This window comes from Astyanax mexicanus, chromosome 2 (genome assembly GCF_023375975.1).
Source record: "Astyanax mexicanus isolate ESR-SI-001 chromosome 2, AstMex3_surface, whole genome shotgun sequence".
Classification (NCBI taxonomy): Eukaryota; Metazoa; Chordata; class Actinopteri; order Characiformes; family Acestrorhamphidae; genus Astyanax; species Astyanax mexicanus.
The window spans coordinates 18,470,707-18,491,071 of NC_064409.1; the positions used below are offsets into that span (position 1 = coordinate 18,470,707).

The 20,365-nt window shown below is 36.8% G+C and overlaps 1 protein-coding gene across 3 annotated transcripts in view; it reads right to left on the reverse strand.

Annotated features, from left to right (window-relative positions):
* Positions 1-20,365, reverse strand: part of tbc1d22a (TBC1 domain family, member 22a) — a 261,181-nt gene that overhangs the window by 201,098 nt on the left and 39,718 nt on the right. For all 3 annotated transcript variants that reach the window (XM_049473643.1, XM_049473641.1, XM_049473642.1), the window contains exon 5: positions 12,822-12,892. In XM_049473643.1, coding sequence (XP_049329600.1) covers positions 12,822-12,892 — 71 coding nt within the window. The remainder of the gene's footprint in view (positions 1-12,821; positions 12,893-20,365) is intronic.

The window sequence follows — 20,365 nt, forward strand, 5'->3', positions numbered from 1 at the left end:
TGGACGCTGTAAGAGGAAGCTGTCTGAAAGGGATGTTCGGGTGCTAACCCGGATTGTATCTAAAAAACATAAAACCACGGCTGATCAAATCACGGCAGAATTCAATGTGCACCTTAACTCTCCTGTTTCCACCAGAACTGTCCGTTGGGACAATAAATGATTGTGGTCTAAAACCAGGTGTTTCAATTTCATTGTCCAACCCCTGTATATTTTTGGCTGCCAATTATTATTCAGTGCATCCCCTATTTACTGGAATATTTAAAGGAACTCAAAGACAAATACTTTTATTCTGATCTTTGATTTGCTGAACTGGTCAGCCAGTCAATATCAGTCAACAGTTGAAGCACCCCACTCCACATCACCCCACCTCCTCCCTCCCATTTCTAATTCCACAGAAAGAGGAGCGCAGCAGATGTCTGCGCCCGAAAAAGAAAGTCTCATGATAAAGTAATTGATTGCATGGAAATCTAGAGGCATGAAAATCCATTTATCACAGCAGACGCTATCCCGCGCAGCCATTTTTTACTCCCTGCACTCAGACAACTCCTACAACAAGATGTATGTGTGCCAAGCAGCGCCATTCATGGCGGGGGTACGGGTCATTAGCATATGTACATGTAATTAAGTCCAACTGATAATGTATTATGTGGAGGATTCAGATGGTTGAAAGCGCTCACGCTCAGAGGAAGAATGAGCTGCTGATTAACACTGGAGCGAGAGCTCGCTCGCCCGCCCGCCGGCCTGAGGGGGAATTTAAGGTGAATGGAAAACACAGAGCAGAGTTTTAATTGTCATTAAACAGAAAGAAAGAGAGCAAGAGAACAGGGTTAACATACAAACCCACAATCCAAGCTTCACCCATCTACACACCTATTACTGCTCATCAGCTCTCTCTATTTATTACCCCTCTCTCTCTCTCTGTTTCAGATTTTATCCCTTATCCATCACATAGCAGCCTTCAAATTAGGGCACAACCAATACTTAAGAATCTGCTGTGAAAATAGACAGATAAGTCAGTATCAAAACCCTTTCTGTTAAAAAGAAATGATATTAAGTATTAAGACTGTCACTTTTGGTATGAGGATGGTAACCCATATCTTTATGTGTGAACGGAAATGTCCATCAGTCATGCCGGACATTAACTGAACTTTATCCCACCCTAGAAAAGTCTGGTTAAAGTATGGTAATTATAATTTACTGGAGAATTCAATGCAGGTCAAGCCATGCCCTAAACACTCAAATTTAAAAAATCCAGCAAACTTTAGACATTTTACTAATTTTCAAACCGAAAAATACAAAAATAAAAGCGTAATAAAATGAAAATACGAAAAAAATAAGTAAATATAGGTTCATATTTAACTTCCATATTTTGTTTGGTTTTCAATACCTTAATTAATCAAATAGTTATAATGTGCAAAGTTGTGTATAGGACGTAATTAATTTATAATAATATGCATTCTTTTAATAAAAGAAAATCATGCATGATAAAATTATTTTTTTGATTATTTGTTGATTTTTTATGTGAAATTAAGTAAAGATTTATGAGTTACATAAAATTATGGACATTTTAAAGAATCAATTTATATATATATTTGCTCAATTTGTCAATAAGGACACATTTTTTTATTTAAACTTGTGTACACAGACCTTTCATTCCTCAAAATATTAAATTCTGTAAATAAACAACACAGAACAAGGAATATGAGAGGTGTATATATAGGGCTGGGTATCATTTAAAAATGTTCGATACCAGTACCGATATGATACTTTGAATTCCCCCCCCAATACCTTTTTGTAAATTGTAACCAAAAAATATAAAAAACAATAATTATTCTCACACAGCACATTCATTTAACAGCCAATCTGAGTAATCTCAGTAATCTCAGATATCTCAGTAAGCGAAAGACAGAGCGGGTGAGAGAGTAAGTGAGAGGGAGAGATTGCGAGAGTGAGCGCCTGAGATTTTAGCACAGCAGTGGTGTGTCAACAATTTGAACGCTCACGTGTTTCTGCTTGTGTGCATCAGGACACTGTTTTGGTTGTTTTTACCTTGATGTGTGCGCTCTCTGCATTTTGCACGTTTATGCACGTTTCATGCGAAGTATGGAAAAGCAGGCACTCAAGCTTATAGTACTTCAGACATTTCAGTCAGTGGCTTTTTTGGTATTGAATTTATCTATTTAGAATCTTTAGAATCTTAGAAGCAAAGAAGTCATTTCGTTTTATTGCATTTTAAAAAACATGGTAAAACAGTTAAAAACATAGTAAGTAAAACTGTAGTGTTAAAATCCTGCTGAAAAAAGTGTTTTTGTGGAACACAGTCTCTCTCACACACACACACACACACACACACACACACACACCTATTTCCACATTGTTGCAGTGAACATCTCCTCGGTTCTATGGATGGTCAATTCTATACTTCTATACACACAGTCTAACAAAGAAGCTGCTTCCACCTACAAAAAAAAACCTTTTGTGTGGAATCAAAATCGATAAACTACAGTAATAACACTTCACTGGTACTTACTTGCACACACACACACTTATGCGCTCCCACACACACACTCTCTCACAGTAACTGAGCAGTAAAGTGAATGCAGGTTGCGGGCTATTTTATTGGGATTGGCTGCAGTGGCAGTAGCGGAGCTGCCATTGTTCAGGCCAGGTGCAGCAACAACAGGCAGGTAATAAATGCGGCGTGTCAGCGGCCAGACAGAGAGAGGACAAGCTACACGTATTCCAGCAGGCCCGGCGGCAGCAGGAGGCCCGGGCAGCGCTCTAATGCGGATAGTCCCTGCCCGCGCCGCGGCTCTGCATCACCATCCTCTCCCAGCTGCTCCCGAACCATAGCCCATTAGTCAGCGGCGTCAGCGCCATATTAGCCAAATGGAAAACACTATTTAATCACCTGTGCAGTTCCGTCCCCGTATTTATTAAAGCGCAGCGGGCGCGGGGCTCCCGGTCTGGGTGGGAGAAGCAGACGAGTGGCAGAGCCAGAGCCTGCAGTAAATAAATTAAAGCACAATTCATTTGTGAACCTTCACCAACTGGGAGATGAGATTAGGCTAAATCACAGATGGTTCAGTTCTGAAGTGTTAGTCTGTAACTCACAGCTTACAAATCTGGAAACGATTACACTCGCCTCACTGTCAGATTAATACAGCTGCTGATAGATAATCACACTACTCTGTTTACTTAGCTGCCATTTAAACGTGCTAAACATTTCATTGGAAACAAATTATTTGACAAAAAGGTCACATTTACCAAATGTTAGGGTTATTTTTCTCCTCTCACTAGCATTTAAAGGCCTGTATGTTGGCCCATATTTCAATTCCTCACATTTAAACCACATTAGCTACATACACCATCAGTTAAATACCCTCTCATTCAATGTTTTACTTAATTTCTTTATTTAAATAAAAACTTTTTTTTATTTTCTACATTGTAGATTAATATTCAATTCAACTCAATTCAATTCAATGTATTGTCATTATACTGATACAGGGTTGTACAGTAAAACAGAACACTATTAGGCTAGATCTCCAGTGCAGACAAAAAACAAAGTGTAGGACAGAGTATATAGTGCACAGATGATAGGTAAAGAGAAGTGCAAAACAAAACAGTGTAGGGGCAAAAAGTACAGGGGACACAAAACACACTTTTAGGGCAAAAGTACAGGGGACACAGACACTAGATACAAGATTATTTTAGTATGTTTATGTTTGTGTGATGAGGTACTGTTAAGGTAGGGTTAAAGTGCAGTAGTGAGGGCGGTACATTATATTTATATAATATTATATTTACATAATATTAAATAAAAAAAAAAAATAAAAAAAATGTTTGTCCTCCACAATCCCCTGATCTTAACCTGATGAACTGAGATGGTAATTTGGGCTTCACAGCGTGAAGGAAAAGCAGCAACTATTATTCAGCACCTCCAGGAATTCCTTCAAGATGCTGAGAAATCTATTTCAGGTGACTCAACCTCATGAAGACACTGATATTAAAATACCAAGAGTGTGCAGATCTGTCCTTAAAGATAAATATGCTACTTAGAAGATTCTAAAGTATAAATCATATTTTGATAACACTTTTTACACTGTTTAAACTATAATTCTGCACATATTGCTCTATATTTTAATATAGTCTTCAGTATTAAATTTACAATGTAAACCATCATGAGAAAAAGAAAGAACCACATTGAATGAAAGAAGGCGTGTCCAAATTGGTGACAGGCACTGTGTTAGTATTATAGTGATCATTGAATAAGTAATAGTCATTATTAAATCATAATTTACAGTAATTGCAGTTACTAAAGAATAATTCATTGCACATATTGTGTAATTTCTTCTAATTACAAAATAATTTTATTTTTATTATTTACTTAACGTGCAATCGTTTATGATGATCTGGATATTGCAGATTGTGTTCACTTATCATAAAGAGCCTATTAACACAAATGAGCCAAAATAAAAAAAATTGTGGCTGTATTTTATGATCTTTTACTTATTTAGTATATATACAATCTGTGAATATGTTTAACAATTAAAAGTCCACTGCTCTTTATCAGTAATGTATAAGTGCATTATTATGCTACTGTATTATTAACATATAAGTCACTTTAAATCGTCTTATAATTATAATCGTCTTATAAGTAGTATTCCTAGCACAAAATGTTATCCAAAAAATATTCTTAAAAAAGTTTAGTGCATTATGAACAATTAATACTTGGGGATTATTGGGCCATTTATAGCAGTTATTACATATTTTTTTATTCGTTTTTGGTAGATTTTGAAAACTTTATAGCAGATGTAGTGTAATTAACTGTAGTTTTGGAGTATTTTTATGGTACTAAACTATTTGTAGTAGCTACTAAATTGCAGGTATTAGAATTTAAACCTCAGGGTGAAGAGTGAAGGGTGAAGGCTAGCTATGTGCTATACGTGTGGTGATTAAATTCCCCATAATGACAGTCTAAAGTGATATAAGGCAGCTCGATGCAGCCGTGGAGAAGATGTGTGAACACGTTCTGTAGTTATTAAGAAAGGGTGTCTGGGACGTTCTGTTTTTTTTTTCTTTAGTAGAGAGGAAGAGGCAGTAAGGTCTCTATCTTCTCTGCTCTGTTCTGGCCACGGCTGCACAGCTTTGCATAATGAAGGAGAGAGATACTCTGCCCAGTCAAGGTTAATGGAATGTTTACGACAGGTCAGCTGTGGCGGCCAGAGAAAACTTCATCAAAGTTTTTTATTGGGTTCCAACAGTTTCCTAACACACCAGCAGGCCAACGACTGCTCTTTAAAACCAGAGAGCAGGACAGAAGACACACAGACAGACAGAAGGACAGACAACTAGAAAGAGAAAGAGAAAGACAAAAAGACAGTGGGACAGAAAGAAAGACAAAAGGACAGCAAAAAGACACGAAGACAAAAAGGTAAAACAGATGAACGGAAAGACAAAAAGATGAAAAGACAGACAGTAAGAGAGAGGGACGGAAAGATAGAAAGACAGACAGTACAATCCAATCATTGGTTGTTTGGATTCGCAATTGTAGTTAAATATATCATATAGCAGATGAACAGTGATATTTGAGAAATTAAATAAAGTTTATAGGATTTACAGAAAATGTGCAATATTCTATTATTGGAACACAAAATTAGTTTGACAAGCTTACTGGCCCTTGAATTGGCAGACCTAGAAAAATCTCAGATAAGCAGAGGAGAAAGATGGTGAGATCAGTCATAGTCAACCCACAGACCTTCAGAGCTCCAAAGACCTATAACATCATCTTGCTGCAGATGCAGGAGTAAATATGCTACTTAGAAGATTCTAAAGTATAAATCATATTTTGATAACACTTTTTACACTGTTTACACTATAATTCTGCACATATTGCTCTATATTTTTAGTTCAGTATTAAATTTACAATGTAAACCATCATGAGAAAAAGAAAGAAACACATTGAATGAAAGGAGGCGTGTCCAAATTGGTGACAGGCACTGTGTTAGTATTATAGTGATCATTGAATAAGTAATAGTCATTATTAAATCATAATTTACAGTAATTGCAGTTACTAAAGAATAATTCATTGCACATATTGTGTAATTTCTTCTAATTACAAAATAATTTATAGAAACTGAATAATGTAAATTAGTGCACATAATTTATAGCAAATAATTAGTAATGTATAGTAGATACTTAACATTTATAGTACGTAAGTACATACTAATGAAAGAATGGAAGATATTTAATATACAGTAATAGCAGTCCCAATAATGTCACAATAATTACATTATTTACTTAAATAATTACTCACTGTGCATCATTCAGCTATTTAACGCACTTTGCACTGAAGGAGAGGCTGTATGGGAGAGTTAATTAATGCAGAAGAAGCCTTTTCCGAGCACACGCCACAAACAGAGTTACTTGAGGTATGCTAAAGCTAAGGCATATTTGGACAAGCCAGCTTCATTTTGGAATAAGGTGCTGATGAAGGACTGATGAATCTGAAATTGAGTTATTTGGAGGCTGGTTATTTATGCATGGAGGAAAAAGAACACAGCATTCCAAGACAAACACTTTACTGCTCCCCACAGTAAAATGTGATGGTGGTTCCATCATGCTGTGGGGCTGTGTGGAGCAAAGTACCAGTTCAGGTACTGGGAATCTTGTTAAAGTTGAGGATTGCATGGATTTCAGTCAATGTCAGCAGATTCTTGAGAATAATATTTAAGAATCAGTGAGAAAGTTGAAGTTGTGTTGTGGCTGGATACTTCAACAAGACAACGACACAAAACACTAAACACTGCTTAAAATCTACTAAAGCGTTCATGCAGAGGAACAAGTACAACGTTCTGGAATGATCATCTCAGTCCTCAGACCTGAATATTATTATTTTTTTAAATATGTGGTGTGATTTAAAGCGGGCTGTTAATGCTCAGAAACCAATAAAAATGACTGAACTGGAGAGGTTTTGTAAAGAAGAATGGTCCAAAATACCTTTGACCAGAAGGTGGACTCTCATTGGAAGCTTAGGAAGTGTTTAGAGGCTGTTATTTCTGCAAAAGGAGGATCTACTAAATAAATTGTCACTTTTCTATTGGAGTGCATACATTTATGTTTCTTTTTATTGCTCACTTTCTGTAAATCCTATAAACTTCATTTCACTTCTTAAATATCACTGTGTTCATCTGCTATATAATATATTTAACTGAAACTCCTGATCCAAACAACCAATGATTTATAAAGGAAAGTCGTGAAATTATCAGGGATGCCCAAACTTTTTTTATACCACTGTAAAGATTGAATTGCTGAGATCCAGCACAGGATCTTGATAAGAGGCTGCAGAAGCATCGGCAGCATTGTGATTTCCCTGCCGTCCTGGCTCTGTGAGTGAAGCTGTGCTGTGGCAGCTGCTAAACGCTGAACTACTAAAGTAGCGAGCTCTGTTCTTCCCCTCCACTGAAACCAGGCTTAAGCAATCAATCCCTGCACTAAATCTAATCTTTATTTTCCAGCCTCAAACTGACAAAACAGAAATGATTTCTACTTAGGGGAGCGTTTGAGCGGGGTCCGGTGGGAGCGGGGGGGCTGTGGTGGTTTTGTGTGCAGTCAGCAGGATGGGGGGGGCTGATTGTGCATTAAAAGAACTGTTGGAATGATGACACCCACCCTCTGCTGTCTTCACAGAGACCCCCTTACCCACCATCACTCTTGTTAAAGGATGAATTCCAGCTGTTTGAATTTACTCCTTGCACACGCACACACACACACACACACACACACTCTCCAGCACACACACACACACACACACATACAGACCCCCCTTCGGGCTCCCACAAATGAAGTCGCAACACAAACCGCACACCTTCGCTGTGGGTTCAATAGCACGGATCAATGTGATTTGATTGAGTGGGGCTGCCTTGGGTTGGAGTCAAAATGACAGATGAGCTAGCCATAGGCAAATGAAGGTCAGACAGGTGAATTGGATGCCTGAGCGTGAGCATGTGTGTGTGTGTGTGTGTGTGTGTGTGTGTGTATCTGTCCAGAGACTTCACAGCGACTCCGGGGGAGGGCGAGAATATCAAATCTCTGCTTCATTGTAGATGCAGGCTGGCACTCCATCCATCAGTGTGCCCATCGCAGCATGGCACAGGGCACAGCACTGTCTGACAGACTGCCATGGGAGAAGCCCCCCAGCATCAGGATGAATCTACACACACTCCTCATGCTAGCGCGGTCCTGCGGGAGCCTTTATCCCAATTACTTAATGTGCAGTTTCCCGTACCGGAAGGGCGTCCTGTGCTGCTTAATGGTTTTTAATGAAAGCTGCGGCAGTACATAAAACCAGGGGATAAAATAGGACACTACACAACACTAGGGGTGGGAAATATGTCCCTTATACTGAATATTATCACAATATTTCAGGGTGTTATGTTACAAAAATATTTTTTAAGAATACACTACTGCAATAAAATAAATGCTTCTACAAACTGGCCACATAAACAGATTTATATGTGTGATTATTCTGGAAACTTTACTATGTTAATGTATATTTAACACAGATTAATTATATCACCATGTCACATGGCGGCATTTATTTCTGCAGAAGGAAGGTTACGTTCTTATTTATGCTGATATGAAGATTAACCTCTCTCTTTCTCCCTCTTTCTCTCTATATCTCTCTCTGGCACACAAACAAACACATACACACACACAAAATTGACACTAGCTATTTATTTTCCCCACTAAAATGATCATATATTTTTTCCTCTCACAAAAAAAGCATAAAAAAAAATTATCATGATTTATAATTAAATATTGTTGTGATTGAGAAAATATATTTTTAAAGTTACTTATACCATTAATAAATAAAATCATTTATTACCTTACATACATTTAAATATTCATTATTAACTTCTTGAGACCCTGCATCCTCATATAAGAACTTAATTTATTAAAGCGTTAATCCTTTAGCTTTATATGGAGATGCTGCCTGTACCATCTAGTGCTTACAGGATAACATTACACTCAATTGGAAAACAAGATGGCAGGAATCCCAGTCAAAAGTTTCTACAGTCAGTCCAGACAGAAACACGGGCTAGGTAAATATCTCATCCAATTTTATGTTTGAAATTTGTATATTTGCTTACTACAGAATGATCAAATTTGTTTGTATAATTTTGGACTAATTGGGTTAGTCTGATCCCAAATGGCAAGGATAAGTTTTTAATGTTAAAATAAACTACTGTGCCATAAGAGCACACTGAACAGAAAGTTGTTTTTGCAAAAAAAAAACTAAGACAAAGCTTAGTTTTTATTCTTGTTAGGTCCTACTAAACCAAAATAGCTTGGAGAAATTAAAAGTGTACACCAAGCAAAAGTCCAGACCTCATTGATTTACACCACTAATACAGACAATAGACTTGTCTGATTTGTAAATAATACTAACTTTCTAAAACTTGCATAAAATAATACAAATATAACAAATATTTTATTTTGTTCCCAATTCCAAAAAAATCATCACTAGGAAATATACATTCTCAGGACCATGTCATGCAATTTAAGTTATGGCCCTAAATAGTCTGAGTTTATTTAAAATATAAAACGTATACTTGTTTCAGAATTGATCAAACAACAGATAATAATGTCCAATGTTGACAGCAGTACAAACACAAATCCTGAATACTGGACATAAAGCAGTTAGCAGTAACATGAGAACATTTGAAAACATGGTTGGTTAATTACTCCAAAATGAATGTGCTCTGATCTTGATCTGTGGGTCAATACAGTCTGATTTTAATGTCTGGTAAGCAAGACCCATTAAAAAGTTGTAAGATTGTTTTTTTTTATTTTTTAGATAAGCTAAAGCTACAGCTCACACACAGTAACACTACATGCCAACAGGGACTGGTCTTACAAACAAGACTCTTCTCCTCAGTTAATTATGTACCAGTGTGTTAGCTTTCTGAACATCACTGAGCGCCATTAGCGTTTATCTTCCCAAATAATTTTTAATCACAAATGCAAGCAAATCTGCCACAGTCTACAGCCCTGCTGACTGGAATCCTCAGCCAAGGCGTGTAATTACCTTCTTCAGAGACCACCACAAGTGGCGAGCTGCAAATGTGAAAAAGCCCATTAGCATTATTCAGACTGCAGGCCTGGAGTACACACCTGCCTTACAGTGGAGTAAGGTGTAGATCACACAGCTAAAACAGTAGGAATGCACAATGATATTGGAATTATATCTGTATCGGTCGATAATTGCTTTTTTAAGAATCGACAGCATCAGCCGATATGGCCAATAATTCAAACCAATACTTGCTGACGTATCTATTGTACGCTGGAAATGGACCAAGTGATGCTAGTTGTGCTACTATAATTGGCCAAGAATGGCCGTGCTAATTCACAAAAACTCAAAACAATCCATCATGCACAGAGAGAGAGAGAGAGAGAGAGAGAGAGAGAGAAAGAATAAGGTGTGATAGGTAGAAAGAAGTTGAACAGACTGAGAGAGACAAATAAAGAGACAGAGAGAGATAGTGAGTTAAAGGGGGAGGCAGATCGACAGAAAGATAGACAGAAAGATAGACAAAAAGATAAACAGTAGGTAGTGCAATTCTGAACAGACTGACCAAGAAAGAGAAAGAAAGGGAGAAATAAAAATAAAGAGAGAGAGAGAGAGAGAGAGAGAGAGAGAGAGAGAGATTGTAGAATAGACAGAGAGAGACAGAGGGTGGATAGACTGATAGAGAGATGTCACTTTATAGAAACCTGCATTAAACCACACTGGCACCACTTCTCACCCATCAACCCCTACCAGAGCCCCACTCACAAAACCAGTTAAAGAAACGCCATTTCAGTTTATTTTCAACTACACTTAAATGTCTTTAGTTAAGATGTAAATATTAACAGACAATTTTACTTTGAATTTGACCATGTTTTGATTAAAAATTTTATACAATTAAAACGTTTTTTGCAATAATTTTACTGAGAGGAAAATGTAAAAGAACTTTTTTTTTAATGTATGTAAATTTCCATTCAGTCTGTGTATTATTTCTATGTCATTTGTTTATTTATTAGTATTTTCTTCTTTTAATATATTAATATTTCCCTTTAAATTGCACTCTTGGATTGCCTCTGTATTCTGAGGTCTACTGTTTATTGTTTTTCTTGCCAAGCTGGGCTAGTTTGATAGTCAGGGTGAAAATTAAAAGATAATTCTTTTATGTTATAAATGCCTTTATTGCAAACCGTTCCAAAAGACAATGTACTGTGCTGTGAATGTCTGTGACAACCTTAGATATTTGGCTTGTGTAAGCTTCTGACGGGCTGGTTTTAGACAGACTTTAGGCAGGATTTATTGCTGGACCTGGCAACCTTGGCTGCAGCTCCCGGTAACTCCCTGTCTGCGAGACAAAAGAACTCTGAGAATATGTTCAATTGTATAATGACGTAATGTACAGTGAGTATGGGTGTTGTCTTGTCTCTTATCTGGTGTGTTAACATTTTGGAAAACACGGTGAGCGAGCCGTGAGCCCGTTACCATTCCCACGGGGTGTAGTTATTAATCACATATTAATGACTTGAATTTTAATAGTTGATGTTGGAGATAATGTTGACGATAACGTTGACTTATCATTGCAGCCCCACTACCTACATGGATACCAACTAAAAGAAGCTTATATCAGACACCAAATATGTATTTGCCAATCCCCTAACCATCTACCATAAGGAGAAAATATAAAAATAGAATTTATCGCTAAAAGAAACTCTAAAAATGTATATTACATTATATTACAAAGGTACCAACACCCAAGTCCAGAACACGAGGAATGAGTATATGGGACGAGAAGCTCTGGAAGACAACAAGGTCACAGTGGATGTGTAGGAGCTGAGTTTTATTATGAAACACCTGGTTTATAGAGTGAAAGGTAGCTATCAGAGTATCAATCTGCTGGCACCAAGCGGATTTAAAGGTCAGGGAGGATCCCAGACAGACCAAGTTCTTCAACAGCAGAAGGGAAAGAAGCTGCCCATCTCCACACATTCCACAGATTACAACTTCACACAAACCACCATACCAACCAACCATGCCTCCAGAACATATCAATAAGTCCAGACAATACAAATAAAATGAGCACAATTCATTTCGACTTTATCGACATTATCATATAATATATGGACATGACCCTAACCTTTATTTCTCACCTCAGGATGACCCAAGAGTACCTACATAGCGGCTTCATAACACATTCATAAGCATTGAATTATGCATTTATCAAGCAATACTGATAATTATCTTATGCAAGTACTCGTAATATGTTTTTTTCTAAAATACAATAATTACCAAAATTTTTACCAAATACTTTAGGTTTTTATTGCACATTTAAAGGGTATAAACATGTTATGCTATTATAAATTATCTTAAAATGACTACAATATAACTAAGCGCAATATTTTCTTGGACAATATGTTGTCTGATCAGATTAGTTATAATGAAAGTCTTAAAAGGAGCTAAACACTGATAGATGATACAAATTCCTAAAAGGACATAACATCACAGTTACACCTTTGATTCTTATCAACAAATCTGGCAATTCCACCCATTTTCATCATTTATTTTTGGCACTTATTACTATCAATTAGAGAAATTACCAGAATCTGGCATTTTTTTTGTTTATTATTTATTTATTTATTTAAAACATTAGGTGGAATTTTTTATGATGAATGTTTATATATTAAGCAGGTTGCTGTAGATGGGTGATGATCTTTCATATAAAAGACAGAGCTGTAAAACTGTGAACTGGTCTACTCACTGAAAGAAGCTTCCACGTGATTGGGCGCACTTGCCGTGGGATTCCAGACCAGCTCAATTTCCTCAGCTCCTCTACAGGGAGAGAAAGAAAGGAAATGATTGCATTAGTAAGATATTCACATAAAACATAGCAAGAAACATATGTACAACAGTACAAGTCACATGGTTTTCTTTTCTAAATTTTAGATTAATATTAAAGACATAAAAAACATTAAGAAACACAAAAGTGTTCGTCACGAGTGCACCGGGTATATGCCTTAGAAGACATTAGCACACACAGTGGACAGTGCAGTGCTGTGGATAGTAATAATCATGACTGGCAGTGTCTGGCTAAAATCTGTCAGAAATAAAAAGTCAGTCACATCCACATTCAATGCAGAAGACCACACATAAATATCCCACAGGTCACTGGAGTGTTATTTAACTTCTATAGAACATGGCAAAAGTCACGGGACACAAAACTACTTCCATCCCCCATGATATTTGGCATGTCAGTGTATATTGCAGTAAAATAACTTCACACTCTTGTTGTATATGTCATTACCACAGCATTTAAATTTGTTCACCATGAGAAGGCATATCACAATATCGATAAAAATACAATTAATTGAGGCTCCAATTGGTCCAGCGGTAGTGCTGACACTGATGATCAGTGCTGATGAACAGGAGTTCGAATCCCGTTTATGTGGCTTGCCATCGGCTACAGGAGCCCTGAAGAAGGACAATTGGTTGGGCAGATAGCGCTCTCTCTCCCCACATCACTCTAAAAAGGGTGATGTAGAGCAGCACAAGGCGTCTCTAAGCTGATGTATCGGAACCAAGTGCGCTGTGATGCTACTCGGAAATGATGCATCTGCAGCAGTTCAAAAAGAAGCGGTGGCTGACTTCACATGTATCGGAGGAGGCATGTGCTAGTCTTCACTCACCTGGTATTGAAGCATTACTAGTGATGGGGGGATTTCTAATGAGTGGGTTGGTAATTGGCCATGTAAATTGGGAAAAAAATTTGAAATAAAATTATATGAGAAAAAAAAAACACAATTAATCACACAGTTATGCAACTAGAACTGAGCTACAATTGAAATGATGGTTATCACACTTGCGTCTCTTTTTAGAGCTCACTTTGTCGTACAGGCTTTTAAAATAAATCCAGATATGGATCTTTTTTAAAAAAGCATGTTAATAAGCCCATTCTTTTAAAGGCTGTTACTCGTGAACAGTGCCTGTGTTCTTTAAGGCCATTCAGCTTCCTGTCAGCGAGAGCGTACAGAGGTCCTGCCGAGAGATTAGGCCTGTAATTCACTGGCACTTGAATAGCTGGTAATGAGAAAAATGGATTACACTTTCAGAACGTTTGACAGAACCATCATTCTCTGTCTCCAGTAAAGGTGTAATGGTTCACTAAACCTGGATCGGTGCGCTGTGCCATTCATGCTTCAGTGTGTTTTCAGTATCAGTTCAGAGAAAACAAAGTTCCTCTTAAAAAATCCTTTAGAGGATCTCAGGGGCTGCAGTTGCAGTACATTTTAAATGCATGTTTAGGTTCATATTAGTGCTGTTTATGTTAATGCAATAACGTGTGTGATTAATCCGGAAAATTTGAGTCACTTATATATATATTTTTTAAATGCAGATTAACCATGTTCACAACATCCTGTAATAATTCATACATATTTTACGGCATCATTTGGCACTGTTTACTACTTCTGAGTTCATTTTTTTATTTTTATTTATGGTGATATATGATCTCACACACACACACACACACTGAAACCCACATACATAAAATATTTTTTTAAGCGATTGACACCACTAATATAAATATCTAATAAACATAACCACTTTGCAAAACAATGTTTTATTTAAATTTAAATACTCATTAATAAAAGGTTAGACTTAAAAACAATCAAATGTGTGATTAAACACATGCTTCCCTGCGCTGACAACTTTTATAGAGATGTGAATTTCATTTTCCAGCAGGATTTGGCACACTGCCCACACTGCCAAAAGTACCAATTGGCCTTATATAATATTCTAATTTTCTGAGACACTGACTTTTGTGTTTTCATTCGCTGTAAGCCATAATCATCAGCAATAAAATAAATAATAAACATTAAAATAGATCACTCTGAGTGAAATACATTTATATAATATGAGTTTTACATTTTGAACTGGATTACTAAAATAAAGTAACTTTTTTTTCTTCTAATTTTTGTATGTATCACAATATATCAAATACTGTCCTGTCCCTAATCAGAACCACACAATGGACTGTCCCTTTAAAAGAAGTTTTCTTTGATTATGTGCATGCAGTCAAATATATCAATGTCAAGTAGCAAAGACTACCGTATTTTTCAAACTACAAAGCACACTTAAAATTCTTACATTTTTCCTCTGAGAGATTTATGTATGAATTCTACCAATCAGGCATTAAAGAGCAGTAAAGCCACTCCGCTGAAGTACAGCGTTATAAGGGGGAGTTTTCAGTGAAGTTTCTCCAGAACTAAGACTGGGTGCAGCAGCATTAGCATTAGCTGCTAACTGCAGCGCTAGCTCTTTCCCTGTTCAGAGGTGAGTATATTGTATTGTAGTCTGCATGTTTACCGAGCTATGTGGGACAAACTGCCAGCTGATAGAGCCCTTGATTACCGGAACACTCAGGGTTCGTCAGACTAGGTGGCATTTAAATCCCATTAGCACTGTTAGCGGCTAATGTTGCTGCATCCCAGCCTTAGTGCTAGGAAAACATCACTGAAAACTCACCAATAAACAAAATATTTGAAATCTAAGCTTACTGTACATAAACTGAAGCGCTTTACTAACCCAAATAAACAGTTTTCAGGAGAGAAATCTGTGAAGATTAACATCCAGTGCTTGTTTGACTTTTATATATATATATATATATATATATATATATATATATTTTTTTTTTTTTTTTTTTTTTTTTTTTTTTAAGAATTACAATTTTGTTTACATTAGAAGTGAAACATGGTGACACCCTTGCTCACTTCAATGTAGGCATCCTTCCTAGTGTTGCTTAAAATGCACCCAAATAATAATCCGGTGCACTCTATAGTCCAAAAATATGGTAGATTTCTGGCCACTTAATCCAGTTTTCATCAGTTCCATGTTTCTACATCTGGTCATGCATTTCTTGAATACAGTAAGAAATTTGTGAAAGCTTTATTATTTGTTCAGGTTTGAGTGGACTGTACAACATATTTCAATTTGCATGCATATTCTGACTTATTAAATTCAGTTTGTGGCCTATTCTGAGTGTCTGGTTATTTCTTTTTTATTATCTGCACAGAATCCCATCTGACTCTGTCTCAGAGTGGAATGTATTTTCAGCTAATCAGACCACTGTGCTTAGGTACCATTTCTTAAAGCTGAACAAGAAGAAATGAAACTGAACAAAATGAACACAGAAATTTGTAAAATGATATATATATATATATATAGCTGTGGCACCCTGCTTCCTCAGTTAAGCCCAAATAAGTTGCCCTGCTCTTATTGCACGTGTGAGAGAATGCGATACACACATGAGCTACGAGATTGGAGGTTGACTTTGTTCGATTTTTTTTGTCCCAGCAGACAGACTGTTAATAATTTCCACCTTTGGGTGGCTCTGCAAACAAATTGCAGCAGGGAATAATGAATGAGGCATGAATGAAGGCGACCCTGCTTGCGATTCTTCAACTTGCATTTGCATTTTAGTCCTAAAAATCAAGGAGGGTCTCACACTGCTCCTTTTTCTATGCATATTTGATACATATTTTCTTTCAGCTCTAGGCTATATTCCTCATTGCTATTGGAAGCATTGACAGTATTGCATTGACATTAATGATGTTTCATAATCATAAGTATCATAAGTATCTCATAAGTATCATCAGTTTCATTAAGTTTACCATTAGACGTCCCATTAGAAGGTCATTAAATGTCTTTCTCCAAGTTATATCATTATGTTGGGCTTCGTGTTCACTTATCATTTTTGTTCAGAAAAAGCTTTGAAAAGTCCCCAGTAAACTGAAAGGATATGGTCAGAATGCCATCAAAAGAGGGGGATTAAATTTACATGGGGGTCCTGAGGTAATTTCCCTTCGCTGGTGCTTCTCTGCGAGGTTATATCAGTCCAAATCGCCAATGTCTGTGTTTTTCTCCTCCTCTTCTGAAAATTACAGGCCAAATTACCTGCTGTTATTCACTGATCTCAGTGGTGGTCTGGTATTTTCAGTCCCGTTGGACACACAGCTCTGTGATTTTCCAGGCAGATGTCGCCTCGCGTCGGAAAATAAAAAGCTTTCCGGCTGCTGCTCTGTACTGTGTTTGGTCTCGGGTTTGGTCTCAAGAGTAGAGTTACTCTAGCATTTATTTGGTCTGGAAAGCAAAACTTCCAACACCACCATCTTTACATTTTAAATGAATACTTAAGTCATCCAGACTATGAAGGAACATATCGTCGCTGTCCTATGAAAAACACTTAGTTTACAACATAATTTGAACAGAAAACTGTCCCTTACACTGTGCCAAAATTTCTTGATGAACGGACCAATAGAAACTCTTTAAAATGACCTGAAATAAACGTTTTGTTTTTTTTTTTACATTGAAAGTTTAGAATTTTTTTTTCTCTCTTCTGTAAATTTGCTATTTTGGAGATAAGTGTTTTTCATTGGACAGCGATGATACGAGGAATCACGTGGTAACCTAAAAGTGTTAAAACTATTTCGGCTCTTGCTCATGAATATTCATACATGCAAAAATATTGCCTCGTATTGGCTAACAGTACTGCCACACCAGGAGGCAGCAAGACAAACAACAGTTAGAAAGACATTTTTACACTAATAACAGTCATTGTAGTGTCATGTGTTACTTTACAACAAGTAAGGCCCTGCTAAGTGCAGTTCAGCCACTGATCTAGTCTTAGAGTCTCAGTAAAATGCAAAATCCACCGGAGATCCTATGTAAACCTATAGTTACTTACACACAGAGGTGGGTAGTCAAGGTTCAGAAAATCTCAATTACTTCCATGGGGGTGCTCCATAGACAAATTCTAAATATTAGTCACTTAGCTCTGAATTACTGGGCAAAGCATATAACACTGATGTGATATTTGCACAAATAACACAGGAACAAACTTGTCAACACTGTTAGTTTTTATCTGACAATATGGTGTCGCTGCCAGATTCAGCTCTGCCTGTGGGCGGTTGCAAGCCAAGGTGGGCAAGGTCATAAATCCTAATTCACTGGTTGAAGTAGGACACTGTGCTTTTCCTGATTGACTTGTTTTTTCTGAATATTTTCTTTTACTACCTACTGAAGACAATGGAGATTGAAGAAGAGTTTCATGTGCAGCATCATATACAACTCAGAGAGACCTATAGTATTTTATAAAGAAAAAGAAAATGTGGATTTTTCAGATAGAGACCTTTAAGAAGGCAAGAAATTCAAGTAATAAACTCTTGATAAGTTCAGCACAGCTGACTAGAACAGCAAGACTTTTTGGTATATCAGTGTATATAATAAAGGAACTAAAAAAACTGTCTTACAGCCTCAGCATACTGTAGATAGGGAGAAATAGTAAGTATGTGAGTTTAGACAGGGTAAAACTAGGGCTGTGCATTAACAACAACTTTGTTAGATTGTCTGCTGGGATGTTAAATCGTTCAGTGTTGAATAAACATGGTAAAAGTTGTAGTTTTGTATAAGACTGTGAAAAATATGGCAAAATTATTGGATGTTCATTTTATTAGAATTCATAAATTTAGTTTCAGTGCATCACAATTTTTTTTCTTTACCTATAAAGTAGCCATTTATGTGTTGATGAGTTATGTGTTTTTTAGCCTTCAATGTTACACTACATTTATTTATTTATTTTTTTAAGTAGAGTGGGATAGGGACCTAATAAGGGGTACTTTGTGTAGGACTGAGGGAGATAACTGGGTGGGTGGAGTATAGTATTTGGAAATTGCTCATAAATGTAAAAAATGGAAATATTTAATTGTGATTGCTTTGTAACTTGTGTTGCTATACAGTTCCAAAATAAAAATTACGAAGATAAAAAAAAATGTTACACTAGCGCCATCTCAAGTGTAAGAGTAAGAGCAGGGCGGGGGCGGCAGCTGCACAGTCTCTTCAGGCAGGTGAGCAACAAGAGCAAGAGCAGTGATGGCGGCGGGGAAGTGACACAGCGAAGGCCAGCTTTAATGAGCAGCTTCACCGCAGAACTTTATAGGAAAAGCACTCAATTCATTAAACACGGAGCCACTCAAGGGTGCCTCTCCTCGGCTCACACCTTTGAACCCTCATTTGCGCTGTCAGGCACAGAAATTAGCCAATGAATCTTCTGCCCTGGCGCTTAATTAAACTATCTGTTATATTTCCTCTACGTGGCATTAATCTCACAGTGGGCTCGGACGGCGAGAACTTGCACGTTCTCCTTCTCTCTCTATCCCTCTCTTATTCTCTCTCGCGCTCTCACTTTCTCTCTCTCTCTCTCTCTCTCTCTCTCTCTCTCTCTCTCTCTCTCGGGAGAGGGTGACCTCGAAAGCGGCCTTGCTCGCCCGGCCGGATGGACGTGGCTGAAAAGCATCTGGGTCTGCAGCAAGAGCATCTGTCTGGGAGTGGAACACACACACACACTTGCATATATACACACACTACACACACATACATATATATACACACACTACACACACATACATATATATACACACACACACACACCACACACATGCAGCGCTGCACACTAAGAAAAATAAGTACAGATTTGTATTTAAAAGAGTACAAAGGTTGTCGCTGAGGCTGTACTCTTATATTAAGGTACAAATAAGTACCTTTCAGTGAAAGTCCTTTATTGTACCCAAGTTTTTTTGTGCATCTGTAAACATTGTAAATATTAAACATTATCATCAAGTGAATATGTGTCAAGAACTTGATCGTCCAATTTTTTTTGCCTTTCAAAAAAAAATGTGCATTTAAATTATATATTGTCTTTGCAAAATCTTAGAATGTGACTAAAAATCTATAACTTGCCTTAAGATGTGAAACAGTGTCAGACTTCAGTCTATTAAAAGTCTTTTCAGAATCTTCTAGTGTATGGTTAACATAAGCTAACATCAATGCACTTGGACACAAATACAAACATGCTATTATAAATGAACAATATTTCTATTATAAATATTATGTATGTCATATCTAATACTTGCTATATTTTAGCTTTTATTCAGGAACACCATTCACTCATTTATCACTAAGATAACAACATGACTGTTCTATGTTAAATTGTCAAAGATGTCAAAGAGAATTCGTTTCTGATCTGTGACTTTTGTCACATATATAAACATATATTTTATCTTTATCTCACAATATTACCCTGAGGAAAAGATGACAGATTTCAAAAGCAAAAAACATAATTTTCATAAATGGTAAAGTATGACTATTAGACAGACATTCAATTAAGGATTCAAATGTCAAAACTATATAAAATAATTTGTGCTAGTTTTCCTGTGAGATTGTTAGCAACTTATATATATATATATATTTTAT